Here is a 24,697-nt window from a genome sequence, read left to right on the forward strand (position 1 = left end):
GCAGCTAGAGTGGATATGAATGTGTTGAGGTGGTTTGGCCATGTTGAGAGAATGGAAAATGGCTGTCTGCTAAAGAAGGTGATGAATGCAAGAGTTGATGGGAGAAGTACAAGAGGAAGGCCAAGGTTTGGGTGGATGGATGGAGTGAAGGAAGCTCTGGGTGATAGGAGGATAGATGTGAGCGAGGCAAGAGAGCGTGCTAGAAATAGGAATGAATGGCGAGCGATTGTGACGCAGTTCCGGTAGGCCCTGCTGCTGCCTCCGATGCCTTAGATGACCGCGGAGGTAGCAGCAGTAGGGGATTCAGCATTATGAAGCTTCATCTGTGGTGGATAATTGTGGGAGGGTGGGCTGTGACACCCTAGCAGTACCAGCTGAACTCGGTTGAGTCCCTTGTTAGGCTGGGAGGAACGTAGAGAGTAGAGGTCCCCTTTTTGTTTTTGTTTCTTTGTTGATGTCGGCTACCCCCCAAAATTGGGGGAAGTGCCATGGTATATGTATGTATGAGTGAGCAAGTCAGATCATTGCCAGAGACACAGGGTCCAAGGATCGTATTTCCGATTCTACTCACGTGAAGGAATGTTTTGTATAGTGGCTCGTAAAAGCAAGAACACTAATTGCTGGTTCCTCTCCCCACACAGTAAGCCAATTTCTCTTCCCTTGGGAGCAAAGTATCCTTAGTGAGAGACACAGGTGTACCTTGATCGTCCAGGGGAAGGAAGAGGAGCAGGGTGGTGACATCCATCCCGACCAACGGAGTGTATCATCAGCTTGCATTGGTATCAGTAGTATAAACCACTATACCATTTACTGAGGCTCCTTCGCAGGTATGGGTTGGTTCTCTGTACTGCATCATCACTTCTCTTACACGTAAGCAGGTAGATATTGATCGGAGCCTCACCCAACTCCTATCAATTATTCTTCCTGGCCATCTTCGATGATATCTTTTCAGAAGTAGCAGTATCAGAAGAATCTGAAAATGATGAGGCATAGGAAGAGTATACACACTTCTTGCCAGCCTCCTTTGGGGTCAAGGTCTTGGAAATTAATGACCATGTTCCCCCAAAAGATGCCACAAAGGCCTCATCAAAAGAAGCGACAACACCAGCAGGTACCGATACCTTCAGCATCTCCACAGGTAAAGTAGGGGTCATGAAGACACCACTAGTTCTGGCAGCAGTAAAACACATTCTCCCACCGACAGAACAACAGCGATGCCCAAGTAAGACCAACATCCTTAGGTTTTCAGGTTGTTGCCATTGTCATACTGCCTCATACAGCAAGGGGATAACTACGGTCATACAGCCATTCGCAAAAGGCAGAATGATAATTAGATTAATGGAAGGTTTGCACATAAACCTGTCATACATTTACAGCTTTAACCCGATTAGCTGCATATCCTTGTACGTTTTAGTTCATTTATCCAGGTCTGCCTGAACAAAACAATATGTCTACGCAAAAATTAAAAACAGTAAAAACTTGAGAGGTAGCAAGAATACATGTATACTGCTTGCCGCTAAAGTCCAAAGTGAGTATCTAAGTGACTGACTGACAGGTTGGCGGGGCTCACCCATCACCAGCAGATAAGTTATGATCAACTCATTAAATTTTTAACAGCTGTTCAAGCTTCACCGAAGTCACACTCATTACAAAGGATGACGGTTTATATTCGTGTAGGAATAAAAGACACTAGCATTACCAACCTCTTTATGCTACGGTATTCCGACCCAAAAGTGCAAAAACAAATTACAAAAAACATGGATGCTAATCACTTCTAAACTACATTTCAAGATTGTGCATATCAAAGTACTTTACTAAACAGTAGATTAAATAACACCTTGCTCCATATCTACAAATGACTAAATTTCATAAAAAATACCAAAACAGAATAATATTGCATAGAACTTACCTTTTCTTTTATTGCAAAATCCAACTTTATCTATATATAAAAATACTACATGAACTATTCCTACAGCACTAAACTGTACTTACCACTTAAAGATTTTAAATTTCCTTAGTTCCCAAAGCTGTTGTAAGTAAATACCAATTATAAGCTTTAATTCTGTACAGAATGCATAAACATGCAATTTGATGCACTTCCAATACATGAATCTGAAAAATTAATAGCATAATCAAACTTCAAGGAGAATCAAACTCAACACTGGTCAAATACAATCTTATTCAAACATAGACAATCACATTTTCAATGTTTCTACCATACCAAATTTATGCATTCATACCACATGCTGATTCTAACACAACTTTCGCATGATTGGAAACACATTCCTAATCTTGTACAAATTCTCAGCAAAGAGGAAAACTTTGCTAAAAAGATATACAGTACTAATATGTAATTCTGAATGCAAATTCTTTGGATATTCCAGACCTTACAATTATACATTCATGTCAATGATATCCCTGCTATATCAGTTATTATCTAAATGATTCTATGCTCTTTTTATAGTACAATACTCCTAAAATACAAAAAAATATGAAAAATATCCTACTACAGTGTCTTCTAAAATTCATCGTTTTATAAAAATTCTTATGAATACTGTAGTATTTTTCAAAAAAGTTTACAATATATGATTACCACCCTTTTCTATTCTTACCAAGACATTTTTTATTTTCTAAGTTATAAAAACAAACAAAAAGTTACTTCACTTCTCAATATTAAGATGTTTAGTGCTAAATTTTTATAACTTACTGTACAAACAAAATGTTTGCCTACAAAAACATTCCAAAATATAAATAGAAAGTAAATTCAAATAATTGTGATTTTCTATCCAAATGTTTGCATCTCCTAAAACATTCTATGTCGAGTTGCATTACATTAATAGTACCATGAGATCCACCAATACATTAAAAATTAAAAAAACATTTTAATACATATATAAGTCCCTACAAACCTGGGATATATCGAGATCATAGACTGGAGGCACAGTGAATAGTCCAACATGAGAATAGTCCTCTTCCTTCAATGCCATTCCATCTGTAATGTTCCTGATGTCATGCGGAGGTATTGCTAGCAGGAAATTGATTGAAGGATAAATGAGGAAAACAAAAACAAGAACGAGTGTGATCATAACAGTTGGAAAAGCTAAGGCCCAATAAGGCTGAGGGATGTAAGTAAGGCCCAAGGATGACAAGTAACTGTGGGGGACCATTGCCCACACGAGATACGTTATAATACAGGCCCATCCTAGTAAGTATAAAACGAAACCATAGTATGAGCGCCCAGGCGAGGGGGCGGGTGTGTGCTCCCCCATGGTTTGAAAATAATTAAAATATTTTTTTGAATCAAATTTAAATGCAAAAACCTTACAACAATATGTAAGTAATTCCTATCAAGAGCTTTAATGCACAAATCATAAAGTTCTACAACAATGACTCAAAGGCAAATATTTATATTCAGACAAAATTATTAATTTGTGAACTGCACAAAGATGCAGAGCAACCAAGATTATTAAACTGTTCAATATAGTGAATTTTAATCAAGAGCTAAAAAAATAACCAAACTATAAACTTGAAAAAAAAGTAATGCACAAAACTTAAGTAAAAATATTCAAGTGCAAATAAATTAAGCACATAACTTTTTTGATTGCTGAAGAGGAGGCCCAAATTGATCTATGGTCTTTGACACAAGATGAAGAAGATCCATGAAAGAGGAAACAGCTGTCCTCAGCTGCCGCACATCAGGAGACCGTACCTCCCTGTGAAGGGGGCAAGCCAAATTAGGATTACCAAATTATAGTAAATTCAACAAATTATAAAAAGTACATAATCAAAATCAATATCATCAATATAGAATTGGTCTTCTCTAATGGGAACATTGGTGCAAAAACACTTAAAATCACATTGGTAAAGGATTTCCTATAATCAACAGTCTCCCTGTCATTACAAAACTAAAATGATACAATTTCTAAAAGATAAGCAAACCACTGTACATTTTTCTTAATATTTCTATGGAAAAAAACATCTTAAAAGGTCATTATACTATAGCTTGTGACTACAATAGACAAATTTTCAAGGAAAATATGACAAATTTGAAAGTAATTCTTATTTTTCCTAATTATACAAGCCTGAATTCTTTGCATATGATATAGAAACTAGCACAAGCTGGAACATATACACAAAAACTTTTAATGAGGAGTCAAAAACCAATCCATTGTTACAAGTGGGTAGCAGGGAAGCACCGGCCTCCTGGTTGCTCACAACAACCCTGCTTTGATTATAAATGGGACTTCTGAGGGTAGGCGATAGTAAGATTTGTGCTAAGAACTCAGGTTTGTATAGTTAGGAAAAATACAAATTAGTTTCAAATAAGTCATTTGTTCCGACACAAATACAAACCCTTGTTCTTTACTTAAAAGACTCGCACTATGGTCGGTGGAAGTCCTCTTTCCAACTGGCTGGAACTTAATACTCAGGATCGCATCTCAGCATGGTAGAGCGCAAAACGAGCATCCTGACACCTTGTTAACCATAGGCATGATAATGACTGAGGGACAACAGCCCATACATGGTGAGAAGTGAGCGTAAAATACTAACGTGACACCAATTAGGCAAAATATAAGCAGTAGGTTTACATATATACACACTGCGGTTTTACCCAATCCCTAACTCCACCTCTTAAGGATATCTTAGCCAAGCAGCAACATGGGGCTTACCTGCAACTTATTCAAAATTCAGCTGACATGGAAGACGGATGCTGTGGCAAGAAGTTTGTTGGAGGCAGCATGAGGAAGGGCAGTGAATGGTGGAATGAAGGAGTGAAGGTAAAAGTGGAAAATTATTAGTGGCAAAGCTATTGTATAGAATTACCAAGAGGAAGCTGAAACTAATAAAAAAAAAAAAAAAAGTGGCAGTGATGAAGAAAATTATTAAATTTACAAAATACAAAACGTAAAGTAAAGGAAAAATAAAAAATTAGAAAAATGTTATTTTGATAATACAGTGAACCCTCGTTTATCGCGGTAGATAGGTTCCAGTCGCGGCCGCGATAGGTGAAAATCCGCGAAGTAGTGACACCATATTTACCTATTTATTCAACATGTACATTCAGACTTTTAAAACCTTCCCTTGTACGTAGTACTGTTAACAAACTACCCTTTAATGTACAGAACACTTAATGCATGTACTACAGTACCCTAAACTAAAACAGGCACAAATATTAAAGGTGATTTTATATCATGCATTTCCTAAACATGCTAAAAAGCACGATAAAAAATGGCAACCAATGTTTTGTTTACATTTATCTCTGATCATAATGTAGAAACAAACTGGAGGTAGAGCTTTGCTTATTACCCAGACATATTTCCCATACTTTTCCCTTAGAATTACATCACATCTTCCTACTTTAGATATATATATATATATATATATATATATATATATATATATATATATATATATATATATATATATATACTGTATATATATATATATATATATATATATATATATATATATATATATGTGTGTGTGTGTGTGTGTATATATATATATATATATATATATATATATATATATATATATATATATATATATATATATATATATATATATATATGTATATATATATATATATATATATATATATATATATATATATATATATATATATATATATATATATATATATATATATATTTATATGTATACACATATACATACCTACATATATACATAAATACATGCATACATATATATATATATATATATATATATATATATATATATATATATATATATATATATATATATATATATATATATATATATATATATATATATATATACTGTATATATATGGGTTATGGAAAAAATCCGCGAAGTGGTGAATCCGCGATGGTCGAACCGCGAAGTAGCGAGGGTTCACTCTAAAATAAATTTTTGAATATACTTACCCGGTGATTATAATAGCTGCAACTCTGTTGCTCGACAGAAAACTCTAAGGTAAAATTCGCCAGCGATCGCTACACAGGTTGCGGGTGTGCCTAACAGCGCCATCTGTCGTCCAGATACCCAGTACTCAATGTAAACAAAGAACTCAATTTTCTCCTCGTTCCACTGCGTCTCTATTGGGGAGGAAGGGAGGGTCCTTTAATTTATAATCACCGGGTAAGTATATTCAAAAATTTATTTTATTATCAAAATAACATTTTTCAATATTTAACTTAGCCGGTGATTATAATAGCTGATTCACACCCAGGGGGGTGGGTAGAGACCAGCACTATATGTTTACATTATTATGAGCTAAGAATTTTTATTTCATTTTAGAAGTTATCAAAATAACAAAAACAAAATAAATAGGTACCTGGTAAGGAAGTCGACTTGAACAATTACTCTGCCTTTTTAAGTACGTCTTCCTTACGGAGCCTCGCGATCCTCTCAGGATGCTGATCGACCCCTAGGATCTGAAGTATCAAGGGTTGCAACCCATACAACAGGACCTCATCAAAACCTCTAATCTAGGCGCTTCTCAAGAAATGACTCTGACCACCCGCCAAATCAACCAGGATGCGAAAGGCTTCTTAGCCTTCCGGACAACCCAAAAACAACAATAAAAACATTTCAAGAGAAAGATTAAAAAGGTTATGGAATTAGGGAATTGTAGTGGTTGAGCCCTCACCCACTACTGCACTCGCTGCTACGAATGGTCCCAGAGTGTAGCAGTCCTCGTAAAGAGACTGGACATCCTTAAGATAAAAAGACGCGAACACTGACTTGCTTCTCCAATAGGTTGCGTCCATTATACTTCGCAGAGATCTATTTTGTTTAAAGGCCACGGAAGTTGCGACAGCTCTAACTTCGTGTGTCCTTACCTTCAGCAAAGCTTGGTCTTCCTCACTCAGATGGGAATGAGCTTCTCGTATTAACAGTCTGATAAAATAGGATAAAGCATTCTTTGACATAGGCAAAGATGGTTTCTTAACTGAACACCATAAAGCTTCAGACGGGCCTCGTAAAGGTTTAGTTCGTTTTAAATAGAACTTAAGAGCTCTTACAGGGCATAAGACTCTTTCTAGTTCATTTCCAACCATATTCGATAAGCTTGGAATATCGAACGATTTTGGCCAAGGTCGAGAAGGCAGCTCGTTTTTGGCTAGAAAACCAAGTTGTAGAGAACATGTAGCCGTTTCAGATGAGAATCCGATGTTCTTGCTGAAGGCATGAATCTCACTGACTCTTTTAGCTGTGGCTAAGCATACCAGGAAAAGAGTCTTTAAGGTGAGATCTTTCAGGGAGGCTGATTGTAGCGGCTCGAACCTGTCTGACATAAGGAATCTTAGTACCACGTCTAAATTCCAACCAGGTGTAACCAAACGACGCTCCTTCGTGGTCTCAAAAGACTTAAGGAGGTCCTGTAGATCTTTATTGTTGGAAAGATCTAAGCCTCTGTGACGGCAGACTGATGCCAACATGCTTCTGTAACCCTTGATAGTGGGAGCTGAAAGAGATCATTCTTTCCTCAGATATAAGAGGAAGTCAGCTATTTGAGTTACAGAGGTACTGGTCGAGGATACGGATACTGACTTGCACCAGTTTCGGAAGATTTCCCACTTCGATTGGTAGACTCTAAGGAAGGATGTTCTCCTTGCTCTAGCAATCGCTCTGGCTGCCTCCTTCGAAAAGCCTCTAGCTCTCGAGAGTCTTTCGATAGTCTGAAGGCAGTCAGACGAAGAGCGTGGAGGCCTTGGTGTACCTTCTTTACGTGTGGCTGACGTAGAAGGTCCACCCTTAGGGGAAGTGTTCTGGGAACGTCTACTAGCCATCGAAGTACCTCGGTGAACCATTCTCTCGCGGGCCAGAGGGGAGCAACTAGCGTCAACCTTGTCCCTTCGTGAGAGGCGAACTTCTGCAGTACCTTGTTGACAATCTTGAACGGAGGGAATGCATATAGATCTAGATGTGACCAATCTAGGAGAAAGGCATCTATATGAACTGCTGCTGGGTCCGGGATTGGTGAGCAATAGATTGGGAGCCTCTTGGTCATCGAGGTTGCGAAGAGATCTATGGTTGGCTGGCCCCAGGTGGCCCAAAGTCTCTTGCATACATCCTTGTGGAGGGTCCATTCTGTTGGAATTATTTGTCCCTTCCGACTGAGACAATCTGCCATGACATTCAAGTTGCCTTGGATGAACCTCGTTACTAGTGATATGTTTAGACCTTTTGACCAGGTGAGGAGGTCCCTTGCGATCTCGTAAACGTCAGAGAGTAGGTCCCTCCTTGCTTGGAGATGTACGCCAAAGCCGTGGTGTTGTCCGAGTTCACCTCCACCACTTTGCCTTGAAGGAGAGACCTGAAGCTTTTCAAGGCCAGATGTACTGCCAGTAGCTCCTTGCAGTTGATATGCATTGTCCTTTGACTCGAGTTCCATATTCCCGAGCATTCCCGACCGTCTAATGTCGCACCCCAGCCTACGTCCGATGCATCCGAGAAGAGAACGTGGTTGGGAGTCTGAACAGCCAGGGGAAGACCCTCTCTTGGGTTGATATTGTCCTTCCACCAAGTCAGACAAGACTTTATCTTTTTGGAAACCGGGATCGAGACCGCTTCTAGCGTCTTGTCCTTTTTCCAGTGAAAAGCTAGATGGTATTGAAGAGGACGGAGGTGTAGTCTTCCTAGTGCCACAAATTGTTTCACGGATGACAACGTCCCTACCAGACTCATCCACAGCCTGACTGAGCAGCGTTCCTTCTTCAGCATCTTCTGGATGGATAGCAGGGCTTGATCTATTCTGGGGGCTGATCGTCTTGTTGTTCAGCAACGTCCTCATCAGAGGGTTCCTCATCCGAAAACTGATGAGGAAACGGCAACGGAGTGGGCAACGTCTGGCTCGCTGAGTCCGGTCGCACTGGTGGATGCGTGACGGAGCCGGACGCAATATCATGGAACTGCTGCACAGTCTGTGAACTGTCAACAACCATGGGTGCGCGAGGAAGCACAGCGTCAACCCGAGACTGTCTAGACCGTCTGGGTTGTGCAGTCAACACCCTACCGGGTTGCTGAGGTTGACGCACTGCGTCAAAACAAGTCACCTCTGCTGGTTGTTGAACGTCCTGAACGTCAACAACCACCTCCGAGCGTCGCTTAACGTCAACGTGCGGCTGGCGACCCACACTGGGTCGCATCGGTGGAGGAACCACCTCAACTGGCAGACGCGAGTAGGTTACCTCAGCGTCAACAGGGCGCACAACCGACCGGTTGGAAGGTTGTTGGCCAGAAGGTTCGGTAGCAACCTTCTCCGCATTAAAGTCCTCTATCAAGGACGCAAGCTTGGACTGCATGTCTTGCAGCAAAGCCCATTTAGGGTCTACGGGAGCAGGTGTGGCAACAGACGGGGTTAGCGACTGAGGCGGTACCGTTTACCATCCCTGAAAGCCTTGTTATGCGTGACATAATTGTACAGCAAAACTTCAAAGGCTCGAAAACAGCTGTGAAGTTGACCTGTAAACAACTTGGAGCGTCTCCTGGCTAGGCGCCAGGGAGAGTCTACGAGAATTGAGAAGTCTATCTGGGCAGAGGCATGAACTCCCAAGCCGAGAACTTCTCTCGTGTCATATCAGACTCTCGCTCTATAAACCAGTTTAAAGGAAGGGAAAGCAAAGGCTGTATCCCCCAAACTCCTCCTGGTGAAAAACCAGTCGCCTAGCCAACGTAACGCTCTCTAGGAGAGCGAGAGAGCACTAGCTTAAAAACAACGGCTTGGAAGTAGCTAGGCCTAGTGTAAGCTCTGACGTTTAGGCGAACGAGGAGCAGCAGTTACAAAAAGATCCGGACAAAGATCCTTAAAAAAAAATCATCATGATTTAATTAAAGTCCATAGGAGGCTAAGCAGCTTTAGGCTCCTCTCCATCTGACAGAGTCCTCAAGGGAATATCAGTAGGAGGGAGAACAGCAACTTCCTCATCTACAGGAACCTTGTCCGATAAAAGCTGAGTCTCAAGCAAGGGAGAGACCTACCGTGGTGGCAATGCTTTACAAGCAGAGTCCACACTCACTGGTGCATTAGTAGCGGACCAGAACGCAACGTCATGTAACTGCTTGACAGTCTGTGAACTGTCAACAACTGAACTGTCAACCACAACAGGTGCGTAAGGACGCACAGCGTCCACTCGAGACTGTTTTGACTGCCTAGACTGAGCAGTCAAAACAACTCTAGAATGCGGAGGTTGACGCTCAGCGTCAAAACAAGTCAACTCCGATTGTTAGTGAACGTCTTGAACGTCAACAGGAGCATCAGCAAGTGGCCTAACGTCCAAATGCCGCTGAAAAACCACACGAGACCGCATCGAGTGTGGTTCTAAACAACCTGACTGACGTGACTAAGCTACGCCAACGTCAACAGTAAGCCCAAAGGAACGTTAGGTTGGCTGAAAGCCAGGATATCGATGAGATAAACGGCTAGACTCAACGGACTAATCGGTAGAATAGTCTTCCATAAGGGAGGCAAGCATATACTGCATGTCTTGCCATACAACCCATTAAGGATCAACGGAAATGGTTATGGTAAGAGACGAGGGTAACGTCTGTGACCGCAACACTTTGCCTACAAAAAAAGACTCTCGGAGTCTGTGTTACGCTTTTGTTAGGCGGCGAGCAGTTATCCGATGACTGCATAGGGTCAGAGCTGTCCTAATGGTTGTAACCAGGACGCTGGACCTGTCCTGAAAGGACTGACTTTCGCTTAAGGGCTTCGAAACCTTGTGACAGGTTTCTTATGCGAAAAGCCTTCGGATGACGAGGAGAAACAACGTCTCTCTCGTCTTATGGTAGGGGAGATCTTGGTAAGATACACCCGATACCATAGAGGGAAAAACGTCTGTTCGTTGGTCAAGGCCTCTCGAACCCATAAGTCGTTTGACATTACTTCTCCCCTGGGCTTGGGAGCATGTAAGAGGTCCCGGACTAGGTGAACGACAGGCACGAACAGACGAACCCTCGGACGCAACACTGTAACACTTTGCGCCTCGGACGCAACACTAACACTTTGCGCATATCACTTTATCACTTCGATTTTCTGTTTTGCACTTATTTCTACCTGAAACACGCAATTCTACCCTTCATTAAAAGTTAGTAATTGCGAAATCAGTCGTATAATGCAAGCTCATTAATACCAGCAAAAAACAGAAAACATATTTTAAGATAAAAAAATCAGTGGCTGGGAAAGAGACTAAACACTAGTTCATATAACTACGTTTTCAATCTCTCACCGCACATAGCCTGGGGACGAGAATAAAAACCTAAAAACGTTTTATCCTTCCTCCCCGTACAGCGACTAGGGACGCGAGTAACACGAGAACAACGTTACCCGCTTGAACGGAACGTTTTCTCTCCTCTCTCTCCCTCCGTCTCTATCTCTCTCTCTCTTTCTCTCTTGATTTCGCACCTAAGAGAAGAGCCCAATTATATTTCGTCAAAAAAAACATGTTATTTGACTAAAGGAAAAAACTGAAAGGTTTTTCAAATAAAAAGTTCCTTTAAATTAGAATTTAAAACATTTAAGCTAAGAAAGAATGAACAAAACGTCAGAATCGATTTACTCTTACTGCAAAGTGAAACCGTGATACACTCTCTCTCTATCGTAACGATAGAGCGCATGTTGAACGTCCTGAACGTCAACAACTGCGTAGCATAAAAAAACTAAACGTTAGTTCATCTTTGAAAACAGTACGAAGACTATCAAAGAAATTCTTTCATAAAATATTACATTTAAAAAGTTTTAAATCCTTAGCTCTTTAAAAGCTAATTACGATATAAAGGGCTCAACGTTGATTAACTTCGGTTTCCAAGTTAGGACCGCCTACTCTCAGGAAAGGTCTATATAAACAAAACATTAAAATTTATTTTTATATGTTTATAATAAATGGAAAGTTAATCGAAGAGGCCTAATAAAGGCAGAGAGATATAAAATATATAGAGGAAAATCTATAACGTGATAAGATATTTACTAAAAGCCTAAACACACTTCCGTCTAAGGGAAGGGTCGGCCATTTAAAAGTGAAAGAAAGTCCATACTCTCTTTGTCACCATAATTAAATCTATCCAAAACGAGTTCAAGATTTAAGATGAAGATAAAACACCTGCATAGCGAAAGCTCAAAACTAGAATAAAGTACTTCACCAATTAGTTGTGAAAAAACTCCAGTTTAGCAACAGCGAGTAAGAGCGTCTTGTCGATAGCTCGACAGAGAGAAAATTGAGATCTTTGTTTACATTGAGTACTGGGTATCTGGACGACAGATGGCGCTGTTAGGCACACCCGCAACCTGTGTAGCGATCGCTGGCGAATTTTACCTTAGAGTTTTCTGTCGAGCAACAGAGTTGCAGCTATTATAATCACCGGCTAAGTTAAATATTGAAAAATGCAAAATAAAAGAAATTTAAAGTTTACTGTAAAGTTAAGTGTTAATATTTTCTGCCATTTGTCATCCTCCTCGGCCGACCCGCCGATTTGCTTTCGGACATTGCCTCACTCCAAAGGTAAGGTTCCATATTTTTGTTACTTTATTTTCTATTTATTATTGGATTGTTGTACAGTCTGTTCTAATTATACATTTAATTTACAGGTTATTAACTGTTAGGTTATTATTGAATGATCCAAATGGTTGTATTTCATTGTATTTAGTGGAGTTTAGCCTTATAATAAAAACATAATGTGGTGTTTTTGTTGGGCTTGAAATCAAGTAGGCGATTTACATGTACTGTAAATTGGAACTCACAATGCGAACAAATCACAGTGCGAAAGTCATCACAGAACCAATTAATTTCGTATTGTGAGATATCACTGTACTTTACAGTAGTAATGTAAATACTGTACTGTATGTGTATGGTGAGTTTGAATGGTGCGACTTGACCTGCTGAAAACAGCGATCACTCATGAGTGTTATCTTAGCCAATTAAGCTTTACTGTAGTGATAATACTGTACATATATTGCAGTAATATAAACTACAATATCAGCAAATGTTGTTGGATTGGAACAACAGAGTTTTGTTGTCACTGTTTGTATTATATGTATGCATGAATGTGTATACTGTACTGTAATAGTCTTACCATGTATATATGTAGTATGCATGTGAACACATACAGTACACTTACTAAAATGTGTTCATTCATTAACACAATGCTTAAGTATACAGTACTGTGATAGAAGCCATGTAAAAGCAATATTAGGTAATACAGTGGGTTATTTAGTTCGTTAGCCGACTACCCATAGGCAATGGGCAGTGAATTGGTAGGTTAGGAGTTAACCCACCCTAAGATAGCAAGTATTCACAGATTCTCGCTTTTTGCGCCTGTCTCCGTTATCTAACTCCACATATAAGAAGGGATGACTGTAGTCCTGTGAGGGAGCAAAGGTAGTTATATGACTTGTTGAACAACCACCATATATCCTACAGAGAATATATCTAGAGACCTGTGTTACGTCTCACAGGTAGTGGCCTATGAAAGTGGTTTAGCGCCTCCATACACCAGCCTGTAGTGCCAACGTCACAGAAAGGCTTTTTCTGAATGCCACACGCCTCTGACATCATGAGCTCTAGGTCGTGCCTTTCCTTATTGAGAAGGAGAGGGATTAATGGCACAGTCATTGATCAGCCTAATCCAAGAAGAGATGGTGTTTTTTGTGATTTTCTTTACCCTGTCAGTACTAACAAACATGTTTTGTATGAGGGTGAGCTCCTCTTGTGCATTTGAGATAGCAACTTAGCACTCTCACAGGACATAAAAACAGCCACTTAGAATCATAGGTTACTTCCCGAAGACTCAAATCTCTTGACTGCCAGATTTTGAGTCTTCGCAAAGAACTCAGGGATGAAGTTGAACGAGACCTGGCCCCATCCCCCTGAATGGAGGAAGTAGTAGGAAAGACCATGCAGTTCACCAACCTTCTTGGCTAAGGCTAGGGAGAGCAAAATGACTGTCTTCAGCCAAGTCTCAGTCAGAGGCTTTTAAGGGAATGCAGAACTTTCATAACCTTCCATGATCTAACTTCTGACTGGGGGCAAGCTTGCTCAAAGCTTTGTATAAGCATAGAAAACTCCACACAATAGGAAATATCATCTTTCAGTCTATAGACCTGACTCAAGGCTGAGCAATAGGCTTTTACAGCCAACTTTCCTCCCGGAGGTAAAGCAAAAATTCAGCACCAAGAAGAGAGAAACCAACGACAAAAGATCGCCAATTTTGCCTGATAAACTGAGGATGATGACCTTCTGAGGTATCAAGACATCTGTTTTACCATTGGTTGCAAAAATGACAAATTCGGAGATAATTTGTATTTTTGCTAAAGATACAAACCTTAGCTATTCATAGGACTTTGCCAAAAGGACAAGCCATTAAAATTTAGGAGGGGGTAACTACCCATTCCACTAGTTAGGAGGTGGGTTACCCTGCTACCCCTCCCACTCACACACCTATGATTGCACTCACTATGCTTGGAGATAGGACTTCAAGGGGAACAGGGTTGGCGGGCAAGTACGTATACATAGCTAAGGTTTGTATCATTAGGAAAAATACAAATTACCTCTGAATTTGTCATTTATTCCATAACTGGAATACACACCAACGCTATTTATAGGGGAGACTCACCATTAGGAGGGTGGACATCCCTGCCAATCTGTGTAAATTTTTGTGCAACAATAAGGAGACCCTAAAACCTCAATAAACCTGCTAAGCATTGTCAATGGCCTACCCAAGTTGTGTGGTGATAAACTAGCAGTGTGACTGTCCATGTAAATGTTATTCCGAGTCTTGTAGGAAATAACTGAAGACACCGAGACATTCCCAATACCAGGTTACACAAGGGAGCGATGGTTTACCTGCAGAGGTTTGAGGCCAGCTTATGCAGAGGTTCCGGGATGCTGATTTCCCCTAAAGAGGGGAGGATGAAGAAAGGAAAAGAGCCAGACATTCCTTTTCATTCACTAAAACCCGGGTAACCAATGCCCTCAACCTTCTGCTACTTCTCCAATAAGAAGCTTGAGGTATTAAACCAGCTGTTGTGCAGCCACCACGGGACAGATAGAGAACGTTTCAAGGTTCCTGTGGGTTGGGTCTTGCAGGTAGTTGGCGGTGAATGTTGTTTGTTGTTTCTACACACCTGCTTGCAATACCTGTATCACAGGATAGATCTTTTTGTAGGCCAGGGACGTAGCAACACCCCTGACATCATGAGCTCTGGGACAAAGTGTTGGAGGAGGGTCGGGATTCACAGCAAAGTTAATGACTTTGGAAATCCATGCCGAGATTGTATTCTTCGTGACCCTCCTCTTAGTTCTGCTCATGCTTACGAAGAGCGTGGACACTCTGGGCCAAGCTGCTGCTCTTCTCTTGAGGTAGTGGCTCAAAAAACCTTACTGGGCATAGTAACAGATGATCTGGGTTACAGAGAGGAGACTCGTTACCTGGAATTCGAAACTAGGATCTGAAACCCTCGGATAACCCCCGGATTCTGAATCTTTGCAGCAAACTCAGGGACGGAACTGAAGCTTACCTCTCCCCATCCCCTTGAAAGGGCGACGTCATAAGGGAGACCATTAAGTTTGCTAACTCGTTTGGCTGATGCCAAGGTGAGTAGGAACACCGTCTTCCAAGTCAGGTGTTGATCTGTTGCCTGGCGCAATGGTTCGTACGGGGGAGGTCTCACTTCAGACTGAGGACAGGTAAGTTCATAACTTCGCATATGAGGAGGGAAAGTTCCAGCGATAAGGAAATGTCCATTACTTTCAGTTTAAAAGCAAGACTCAAGGCTGACCGATAGCCTTTAACCGCTAATACTGGGACGTATTTCTTCCTGCAAATACTCGAGGAACTCCACTATTGATGGAATAGTGGCATCGAGTGGATTAAGACCCGTTCCACGACACCAACCACAGAAAACATTCCACTTTGCCTGGTAGACTGAGGCTGAAGATTTTAGCAGATAGCCAGAATCATTTTCGTAACTTGTTGCGAAAATCCTCTGTGTGGGGAGATGTAGACATATCGAAGATACTGCCTTGTGATAGATGTTGATATGTGGATTTCTGAGTAGATTGTGTTGTGGAGGAAGTTCTCTTGGGAGCTCTGTCAGGAACAGCAGAAGGTCCGGGAACCACTCCACATGATACCATAGCGTAGTTATGAGGGTCATTGAAGGATTGACTAATGTTATAGTCTTGTTGAGTACTCTTCTCCTCAGACAAAACGGTGGGAATACGTATACGTCGATGTTGTCCCACCGTAGTTGGAATGCATCTTGCCAGAGAGCCTTGGGATCTGGGACTGGGGAGAAGTACAGCGGGAACCTGAATTTCAGAGCCGTTGCGAACAGATCCACAGTCGCAGAACCCCAGAAGGTCAGAACTTTGTTGGCTACTAGATGATCCAAATACCATATGGAGCCCACTATCTGCGACGCTCTGTTTAGATTGTCAGCGAGCTGACAGGGTGACCGAATGGACTTCCGCCCATCTTGGTATCTCTACTTCTAGATGGTATAGGGGCTGCGAAAAAGTACCTCCTTGCTTCTTGATGTAAGCCACTACCATGGTGTTGTCGCTCATCACCACCACTGAGTGACCCGCCAGGAACTGGTGGAACTGTAGAAGGGCCAAAAAGACAGCCTTCCTCTCAACAAGATTCATGTGAAGATACATTTCGGACTCTGACCAAAGGCCTGAGGCCGTGTGCTGCAGCACGTGGGCCCCCCACCTTCCTTTGATGCATTCAAGAACAGCATTAAATTGGGAGGTGGGATGAGAAGATTGACACCCTTCAGCAGATTCTCGTCTGCCAACCACCATCCGAGGTCCGTCCTTTCCTCTCATCCCATGGGAAAGTGTCCAGGGAATCGAAGGCTTGATTCCAATTAGACTTTAGACACCACTGGAGAGATCGTATCCTGAGGCGACTGTTGGGAACTAGACGGGACAAGGATGATAGGTGTCCGAAGAGACTTTGCCACTTCTGGACTGGGAGTTGTTCTTGTCTGAGGAAAGGTCTTGCTGCTTTCCTCAGCCTTGCTATCCTGTCTTCTGATGGGAAGGCTTTGTGCAGATTGATGTCTAATACCGTGGGAAACAGGGAAGACTTCTTGAGGTTTACCATGATCCCCAGATCTTGGCAAAGCCTCAGAAGCTAGTCCAGGTGCTGAGGTTGAGTTGCCACCGAGTCTGCCAGGATCAGCCAGTCGTCCAGGTAACGAAAGAGACAGATGGCAAACCTGTGAGCCCAGGATGACACTAGGGCAAAAACTCTTGTGAAGACCTGGGGTGCTGTGGAAAGTCCGAAACACAGCACCCCGAACTGGTATGTCTTGTTGTCGATGTTGAATCTCAGATACTTCCTTAAAGACGGATAGATTTGGATCTGGAAGTATGCGTTCTTCAGATCCAGTATACACAAAGTCCTGCGGTTTTATCGCTAGTCTAACCGTGTCTGCCGTCTCCATGCTGAACAAAGTCTGATCAAAAAAATTGTTCAGAGCTGAGAGATCGATGACTGGATCCGGCCTCCAGATGCCTTTTTCACAAGAAAGAGTCAACTGAAGAAGCCTGGGGACCCATCGAGGACCTCCTGGAGAGCGCCCTTCTCCAACATGGTCTGGGCTTTGGCACGGAGGGACTGCCCCTTTGCTGATCCTATCACAAAGGAGCTCACAAGCACTGGATTCTTGGTCAGTGGAGGGAGAGATAAAATGAACGGGATGCAATACCTTGAGCGAAACACAGAGGTCATCCAGGGTTCAGCCCCGAGCTGCATCCACCTGGTCCAGCAGCTTTGTAGGCATCCCCCTGGTGGTGGATGAGTAGGGGTATAACCTATCCTAGCAATTGTGGTTCTTACCGCCACCTCTTTGGTGTTTGCCTCCACGGCTGGACTTGTTGCCTTTCCCGTCCTTGACAGGAAAGGGCTTCTTAGACACCTTCAACTTAGTAATTGCTGCCATTTTCTTTCATGACTATTTCACTTGACTGGTCTTTGAAGGGGCTGGAGGTCTGTAGGACCCTATGAAGGAGGAACTCCACGTTGGACTTCCTCCACCTCTCCGCAGCCTGCTCGACGTCCCTAGGCTCAAAGAGGAAGACCCTCTCCATGGAGGAGGTTCGAAGCCTAGTGATCTCAGCGTTCAGGCCTGCTGGTGAAATCTCTCGGCCACCGCATCCCTTCGCTTCAAAATGATGTTGGCCCACAGGGTTACTACCTGGTGGGCCAGACACTCAATGGTGCAGGTGCCAGAGAGAAGGAAGGTCTCCAAGGCCTTCCTGGTGCGATCCTTGGAGAAATCCTCGGTTCGCACCAGGATTCCTACTGATCCCAACCAATGATCCTGCCACGAAGTAGCCTCCATGGCGTACTTCACAACCTTCTCTTGGCTTAGGATCTCAGACACTGAGAATGAGACCTGACGTGAAGAGAACCTCTCAAGAGAGACTCCCTTGGTCAGCTCTTCCAGGGGGTGATGGGTGACATTCTCAAGAGGTCTTGTCCATAATGTCGTAATATCTCCTCTGGTTGGCACCTGAAGGTGAGAGGACTTTGTACGACGAGGAGAAAAGAAAAGATTCAGAGATGGAAGACAGGTAGGAGGCGATCTTACACCAGACACCCTTTAACCCCCGGGACAGGGCAAAGCTGCACTGACCTTAGGAGGCTCTTGGGTGCCCAAAACACGGTCTAGGACCGTGTCTTTGCCTTCTTGAGGGGCCGTTTCCGGATCTGGTAACCCGTTAACGGCCCTCATAACGGACAGAACCTGCCAAAAGGCGTGTTCTGACTCTCTCTGATCTTCATCCGAAGCTGGGCTGGCAGCGGGATCTTCATCCACCAACAAGGTCTCGCCCCGGGTGGGTCATGCTTGTCAAGTGGAAGACTGACTCAGCTTGTGGAACCCTCAGAGGAGTTCTAAATCCTGAAGGAGGACTTGGGAATAGTCTTTAGAGTCTTTAGGTTCCCTTCTAGGAGGAAACTGGGGCTCCAAGGCAGAAGGTCTAGATGTCGTGACCTCAAAAGGGAGAGAACGAGGAGCTGTAAGTGAGCCTATGCTCTCTACTTGGGGGCTTTTCATCGGTGACGGAAGGGGAGAGTCTGACACTACCTCTTCCCTTTGATTTCCACTAGAAATGGTGGATGAGGCACTGAGGGGCCGAGGCGATGGTGAAACCTCTCTACCCTACGCGTCTTGATCGGGGTCAGCTTGACTATCATTGAAGGAACCTTATCAGGGGATCCCCTCTTCCTCTTCCGAGGGGAGGAAGCAGTCGTGGTGCTAAGTCCCGGATCGGTTGGACTCGCTGAGGCTTCCGACGTACGTGAAGGAAGTATGGGGGCAATGGCTTGAGTTACCACCCTAACCAAGGTGTTGAACCATGGCTGCTTACTAATTAACGCATTCTCTGATAGATCCCCCGAAGGGATAGCGGATAAACGGTCCTTCCACGGGTTCTCCACAACCGACGCTGATGACTTAAGGGCAGTAGAAGTCGATTCCCTTCTAAACGCTCAGAATTTAGGAATCCTGAAATCCTGAATCTTACCACCTCCCTCCTTCCCCAGCAGTCGCGACGTTACGAGTTTACGGAAGGGGAGTGGGGATGAGGTAAACAATCGTTACTCACCCTACTTTTGGAGGCCACAACCACTGCTTTTCGTGGTTGCAGTTGCAGATCCTCTCTTGCAAGAGGATGTGGTGGTCGCTGAAGTGTTGGAGAGCAACAAGTAACCTCCTGTTCACAACTTGAAGATCGATGGCTGGAAGAGCGATAGGAGGGAGAGTGTTCCCGCGTTGGAGAGCGATATCATGGTAAGCGGGATTGATTGTTACTACTGCCCGAGAGGCAGGTCGGTTTGTCGACAATCACTGAGGAGGCGACTCACGCGTTGCTAGGAGTGAAGGCCGACCGATGAACAACGAATCGCGTTGAAGAGGCTCACAAACAGGTAAGCGAACGCGATGGTTTGAGAATACGATGGTGTATGGATGAACATTGGTTCATTGGATGATCAATACGCATTTCTCGAGACGGCAAAGGCTTACGCGACTCATGAGATCAATGAGGTCAATGCCGACGGATCGGCAATCGTTGACGAGCAGGTGACTGTTGCCAAGCAGGCGAACGCTGACGAGCAGGCGATCGCTGAAGAGCAGGAGAATGCTGACAAGCAGGCAAACGCTGACGAGCAGGTGAAGTTTGCCGAGCTGGCGAACGCTGACGAGCGGGCGATCGCTGTAGAGCAGGTGAACGCTGATGAAAAGGGGAGCGTAGAGGAGCAGGCGATTTCCGATTTGGAAGCAATTCCCGCGTTGTCAGCAATTCTCACTCAGTGGTAGCATGGAGAGAAGTCGAATGAGTAGGCAATTTACGAGCGATCGATTGTTTAGGTGGAGCATGGGATGTCGTTTGTTGTTGATGGTCAGGCGATGCACGCATTGGAAGAGACGTAGGCAATTCACTAGTAGCCACATGCCTAGGCGGTACACGAGAAATTGCTCGATGACGATGGTCAGGCGATACACGAGCCAGATGCGCTGGTGTAGAAGTAGCTCCATGTCAAACGTCAAGAGATTCACGCACTGAAGGCTGCGGAGAAGACGATTCACGAGTAACCAACCGCTTAGGTGGTGCACGAGAGGTCACTCGATGACGATGGTCAGGCAATTCATGCGTTAAGGCGCGTTTCACGAGTAGGGAGACGATGGTCAGGCGATTCACGAGGTGAACGCGTAGGCGATTCACAAGGTGAGCGCGTAGGCGATTCACGAGGTGCACACGTAGGCGATTCACGAGGTGAGCGCGTAGGCGATTCACGCTCTGCTGGACAATGGTGAGTCTATCGAGCAGAAGAACGTTGGGCAAGAGCCTGGTGAGACGTAGAGTGACAAGAAGAGATCGGAGAAGGAGGTGAAGGTCAAACATTTTCTTCCAAAAAAGAAGACTGAAGAAAAGTGGAAGTGAAGAGACGTCTCTTGGCTGATGGGGCAAGAAGTGCCTGAAGGCAAAGAGGAGGACGGACACGGTAAGGTCGCCTGCTGCCAACGCGACAATGTAGAAGCGTAGGATCAGCAGGCTGACCGACACCAAGCCTCCAAAGAGGACTCTCTAAGCGAGACCCTTTTCTCAAAAGGGAAACACTCGTCGGAGAGAAGTGCCTCGGACTTTGCTCTCCCCAAAAGGATGTTCGTCAGGGGAAGGATCAAAGACCTCGGCGGCGGAAGATGGAGAAGTAGACGCAGCCGCAGGAGCAGCTGGCACAGCACCCCGGTGCAAAAAACTGCAGCAACGCCTCCTTGGGAGGTTCATGGGCAAATGCAACGAGAACCAGTACTGAAACAGAGGAGAGACAAATAGCCTCACTTGGAGGGAGAGCCAGGGCAACCTTGCTAGCGGAGGCAGCACCGTCTCTCAAGGACTGAGATTGGCCAGGTGTTAATCGGCCTTCGCTACTACTCGTCGGTCCTCCGGAGGAAACTGTCCGAGTAGGAGCTTCAGAGGAAGGTCAGGAGGTGGAGGAAGAAGCCTTGGGTTTCTTCTGCTTCAAAGGGAAAGAATCCCGCATAGATTTCTTCTTCCGCCTACACCCATACCTTTCCCACTGGGAGGAAGACCACTCCTGACACTCACTACACTTATCTTCGTCACATTGCTGTCCTCTGCAGACGTGGGACAGGCTGTGGGTATCCATCCCACAGCAGACATAAACTTCCCGCAGGTGCGGCCTTTAGTTCCCGAACTAGTCCGCATGGCCGTAGGAGAACATAGCACACACACATACACTGAAGGAAAAAGCAAAAAAAGCAATTAATGGCAGTCCAAAAGTTGGAGAGGATGAAGGTCGGTGACAACCACACTCCATCCGAGCCAAAGGCAAAGTAAGCGCAATGATAAGTGTGTGAGTGGGAGATGTAGCAGGCTAACCCCCATAATCCCATGCTAATTATTGGGATGGGTAGTTAACCCTTGCTAAATCTTAATGGCTCGTCCTTTCAGCTTTGCAGAAAGTAATACCCCTATAAATAGCGTTGGTTTGTATTCCAGCTATGGAACAAACCCTCATTGAGTGAGTAGTTGCTGAATAACCTAAAGGCGTGAAGTTGTAGATATGCAACTGATCTGTGATAAATCTGAATGTGTAGTTGACAGGTTGGGAAGGTTTAAATAACTCCGTCAGAACCTCTAACAGCAGCAGTAAAAGATCCGGGTACCATTCTGCCTGCGGCCATAGCGGAGCTATCCCAGTTATTGATAGGTTGGTTGCAGATCTGACCCTGTTGAGGACTTTCCTCAAGAGCCAGAACAGGGAAACGCATAGATGTCCATATTGTCCCACAAGTGTTGGAAGTCATCCTTGAATACAGCCTCTGAGTTTGGTACTGGCAAGCAGTACAGTACACCGGAAGTTTCCGGATTAGGGACGTCACAAACAGGTCATTGTTTTTTCCACCATTTGAGGACTCAAAGACCACTCAAATTCAACTATCCAAGTCTTCCCACTCATATTGTCTGCCAAGATATTCTATATGCCTGGTATGAACCAGACTGACAGGGAGATTGCATTGTCTTCTGTCCAACACAGGATTTCTATAGTTAGTAAGCAAAGTTAATATGACTAGTACCTCCTTGTTTGTTCAAGTACATCACTACACTCATGTCACTCATCAACACTCCCGAGTGACCTGACAGAGGTTGTTGGAAATGTTGAAGAGCAAGGAGCATTGTTTTCAACTCAAGGAGGTTTATATGAAAAAGCAGATCAGACTCAGATCACAGTCAGGAGGTCTTGTGTTATAGCAGGTGAGCGCCCACCCTTCTTTTGACGCATTGGTGAAGAGCATAAAATCCTGAGGAGGAGAAAGGTATACGCCTCTGAGAATGTTGCAATCGAGATTCCACCAACTCAGGTCTTTCTTCTGCTCTGTCTCCACCAGAATACACATTCTAGGATGGTCCCAGCCCTGAGAACTAAAGGCATTCAGTTGCTATTGAAGTGAGCGCATGTGAAGATGACTGTTTGGTATCAAGCGCTCTAATGATACCAGGTGACTTAACAGTCAATGCCACTGGTGGGGAAGACTTTCACTTGAATGGTATTTACCCTCATCCCCAGGTATACCATGCCCTGATTTGACTCTTAGTTCAATTTTTCCCTGTTTACCATGATCCCCAGATTGAGGCAAACCTGGAGAAATCTACCTTGATGGTGGAAAAGGGTCTCCACCGAATCTGCCAGGATCAGCCAATCATCTAGATAACGGAGGTGATGAATACCACTCGCATGGGCCCAGGCCAGGGCTAAAGTGAATATTCACATGAATACCTGGTGAGGAGATTGACAGGCCGAAGTACAGCCCCCTGAAGGTACTTTGTTGAAGATAGAATGACCGGGATCCAGAAGTTCACATCCCTCAGGTCTAATGTGATCATAAAGCTTGACCATGGCTTGCTCGGAGCTGGGAGGATGATGACTGATCTCCAGCCTCCAGAAGCCTTTTCTACAAGAAAGCATTGACTGTAAAAGCCCAGAGACCTGTTGAGGACCTATTGGAGAGTGCCCTTCTCTAACATGGTCTGGAATTCAGCCCAAATGGTTTTGTCCTTTATTGATAGCATCGAAGGACAATAATCTCATAGGGGGACGAATCAGGGGAGGAGAAGAGCTGGTGAATGCAATGAAATATCTCGATTGGAGAACACTGACTGTCCAGGGTTCAGCCCCTTGGCATTGCCATCTTTGCCACCTGAATCTCCGACATCACCCCCAACAGTGGTACTGTGGGAAGGAAAAAATCCCTTGTAGGGATGTTGACTACGTCCACCAGGTCTCCCACTCGTCCTCTAGCTCTCTTGCCCTGAAAGGCTACCCTTTGGAGATTACCTGGTATAGCCCTTGGCCAACCTTGACTGTTTTATGGCCTTGTCTCGATGTTGGAGAAGCCTTAGGCACAGCAGATGCCGATGAGGAAGGCCGAGATGTAATAGCCGTGTGGAGGAGGGGATCTAGGCTCACCTTCCGCCACTTCTCGGTCATTGCCTGACTTTCTCAAGAGGAAACAAGGACACTGATCTTACAGAGGAGTTCTGGAGAAAGTTGATCTTCCTCCTCGTCACCTGCCTCTGAAACTTAGAGACCACGGAATTGCATCTATTCAAGAACCAGTTGGCCCACTGGTTAGGTGCATTATGAATTTTGAACCCTTGCACCAGTAAGAATGATGCTCTTAAAAACTTTCAGCTTCTCAGGGCCAGCAAAGTTTTTGATGGTGGCCAAAAACTCCCCAGACCCAGACCAGTGGTCCACCCAAGATGAAGCCTGAAGCCTAGCTTCCGCCATCCTCTCCACATTTGTGGCATCAGTGGGAGTAAATACCATTGACTGGGCTGCCAGCTTCTCTGTCTTTTAGCCATGGGATAGAGCTGAAACTTTAGGAAAGCCAGTTCCAGGAGCATGGACGAGAATGTCCGTTCTCAACCATGGCTAAAATCAAAGCAGGATTGCTGTGAGTGAAAGGGGGGAAGGCAGTACTTCCCTGCTACCCACTGGTAACAACAGCACTGGTTTTTGACACCTCGTTCAAAGTTTTATAGATGTTTTTCAGCTTACGATAATTTCTATCTTCTATGTAAAGCAATGTGTAGAATATAGAAATCCACTTTTGATGGCCTTTGCGGAGAGTCCTGCATTATTATGGAGTTCCTCTTAGATATGTAAA

General features: G+C 44.0%; 1 protein-coding gene across 1 annotated transcript in view; it reads right to left on the reverse strand.

The window, feature by feature from the left end:
• Positions 1–3,266: 3,266 nt before the first annotated feature.
• LOC137658726 (uncharacterized) overlaps positions 3,267–24,697 on the reverse strand; it is a 60,015-nt gene continuing 38,584 nt past the window's right edge. The window contains exon 3 of the mRNA XM_068393730.1: positions 3,267–3,713. Within this exon, the coding sequence (XP_068249831.1) occupies positions 3,581–3,713 (133 nt within the window). The 3' untranslated portion in view covers positions 3,267–3,580. The remainder of the gene's footprint in view (positions 3,714–24,697) is intronic.

Source organism: Palaemon carinicauda, chromosome 19 (genome assembly GCF_036898095.1).
Source record: "Palaemon carinicauda isolate YSFRI2023 chromosome 19, ASM3689809v2, whole genome shotgun sequence".
Classification (NCBI taxonomy): Eukaryota; Metazoa; Arthropoda; class Malacostraca; order Decapoda; family Palaemonidae; genus Palaemon; species Palaemon carinicauda.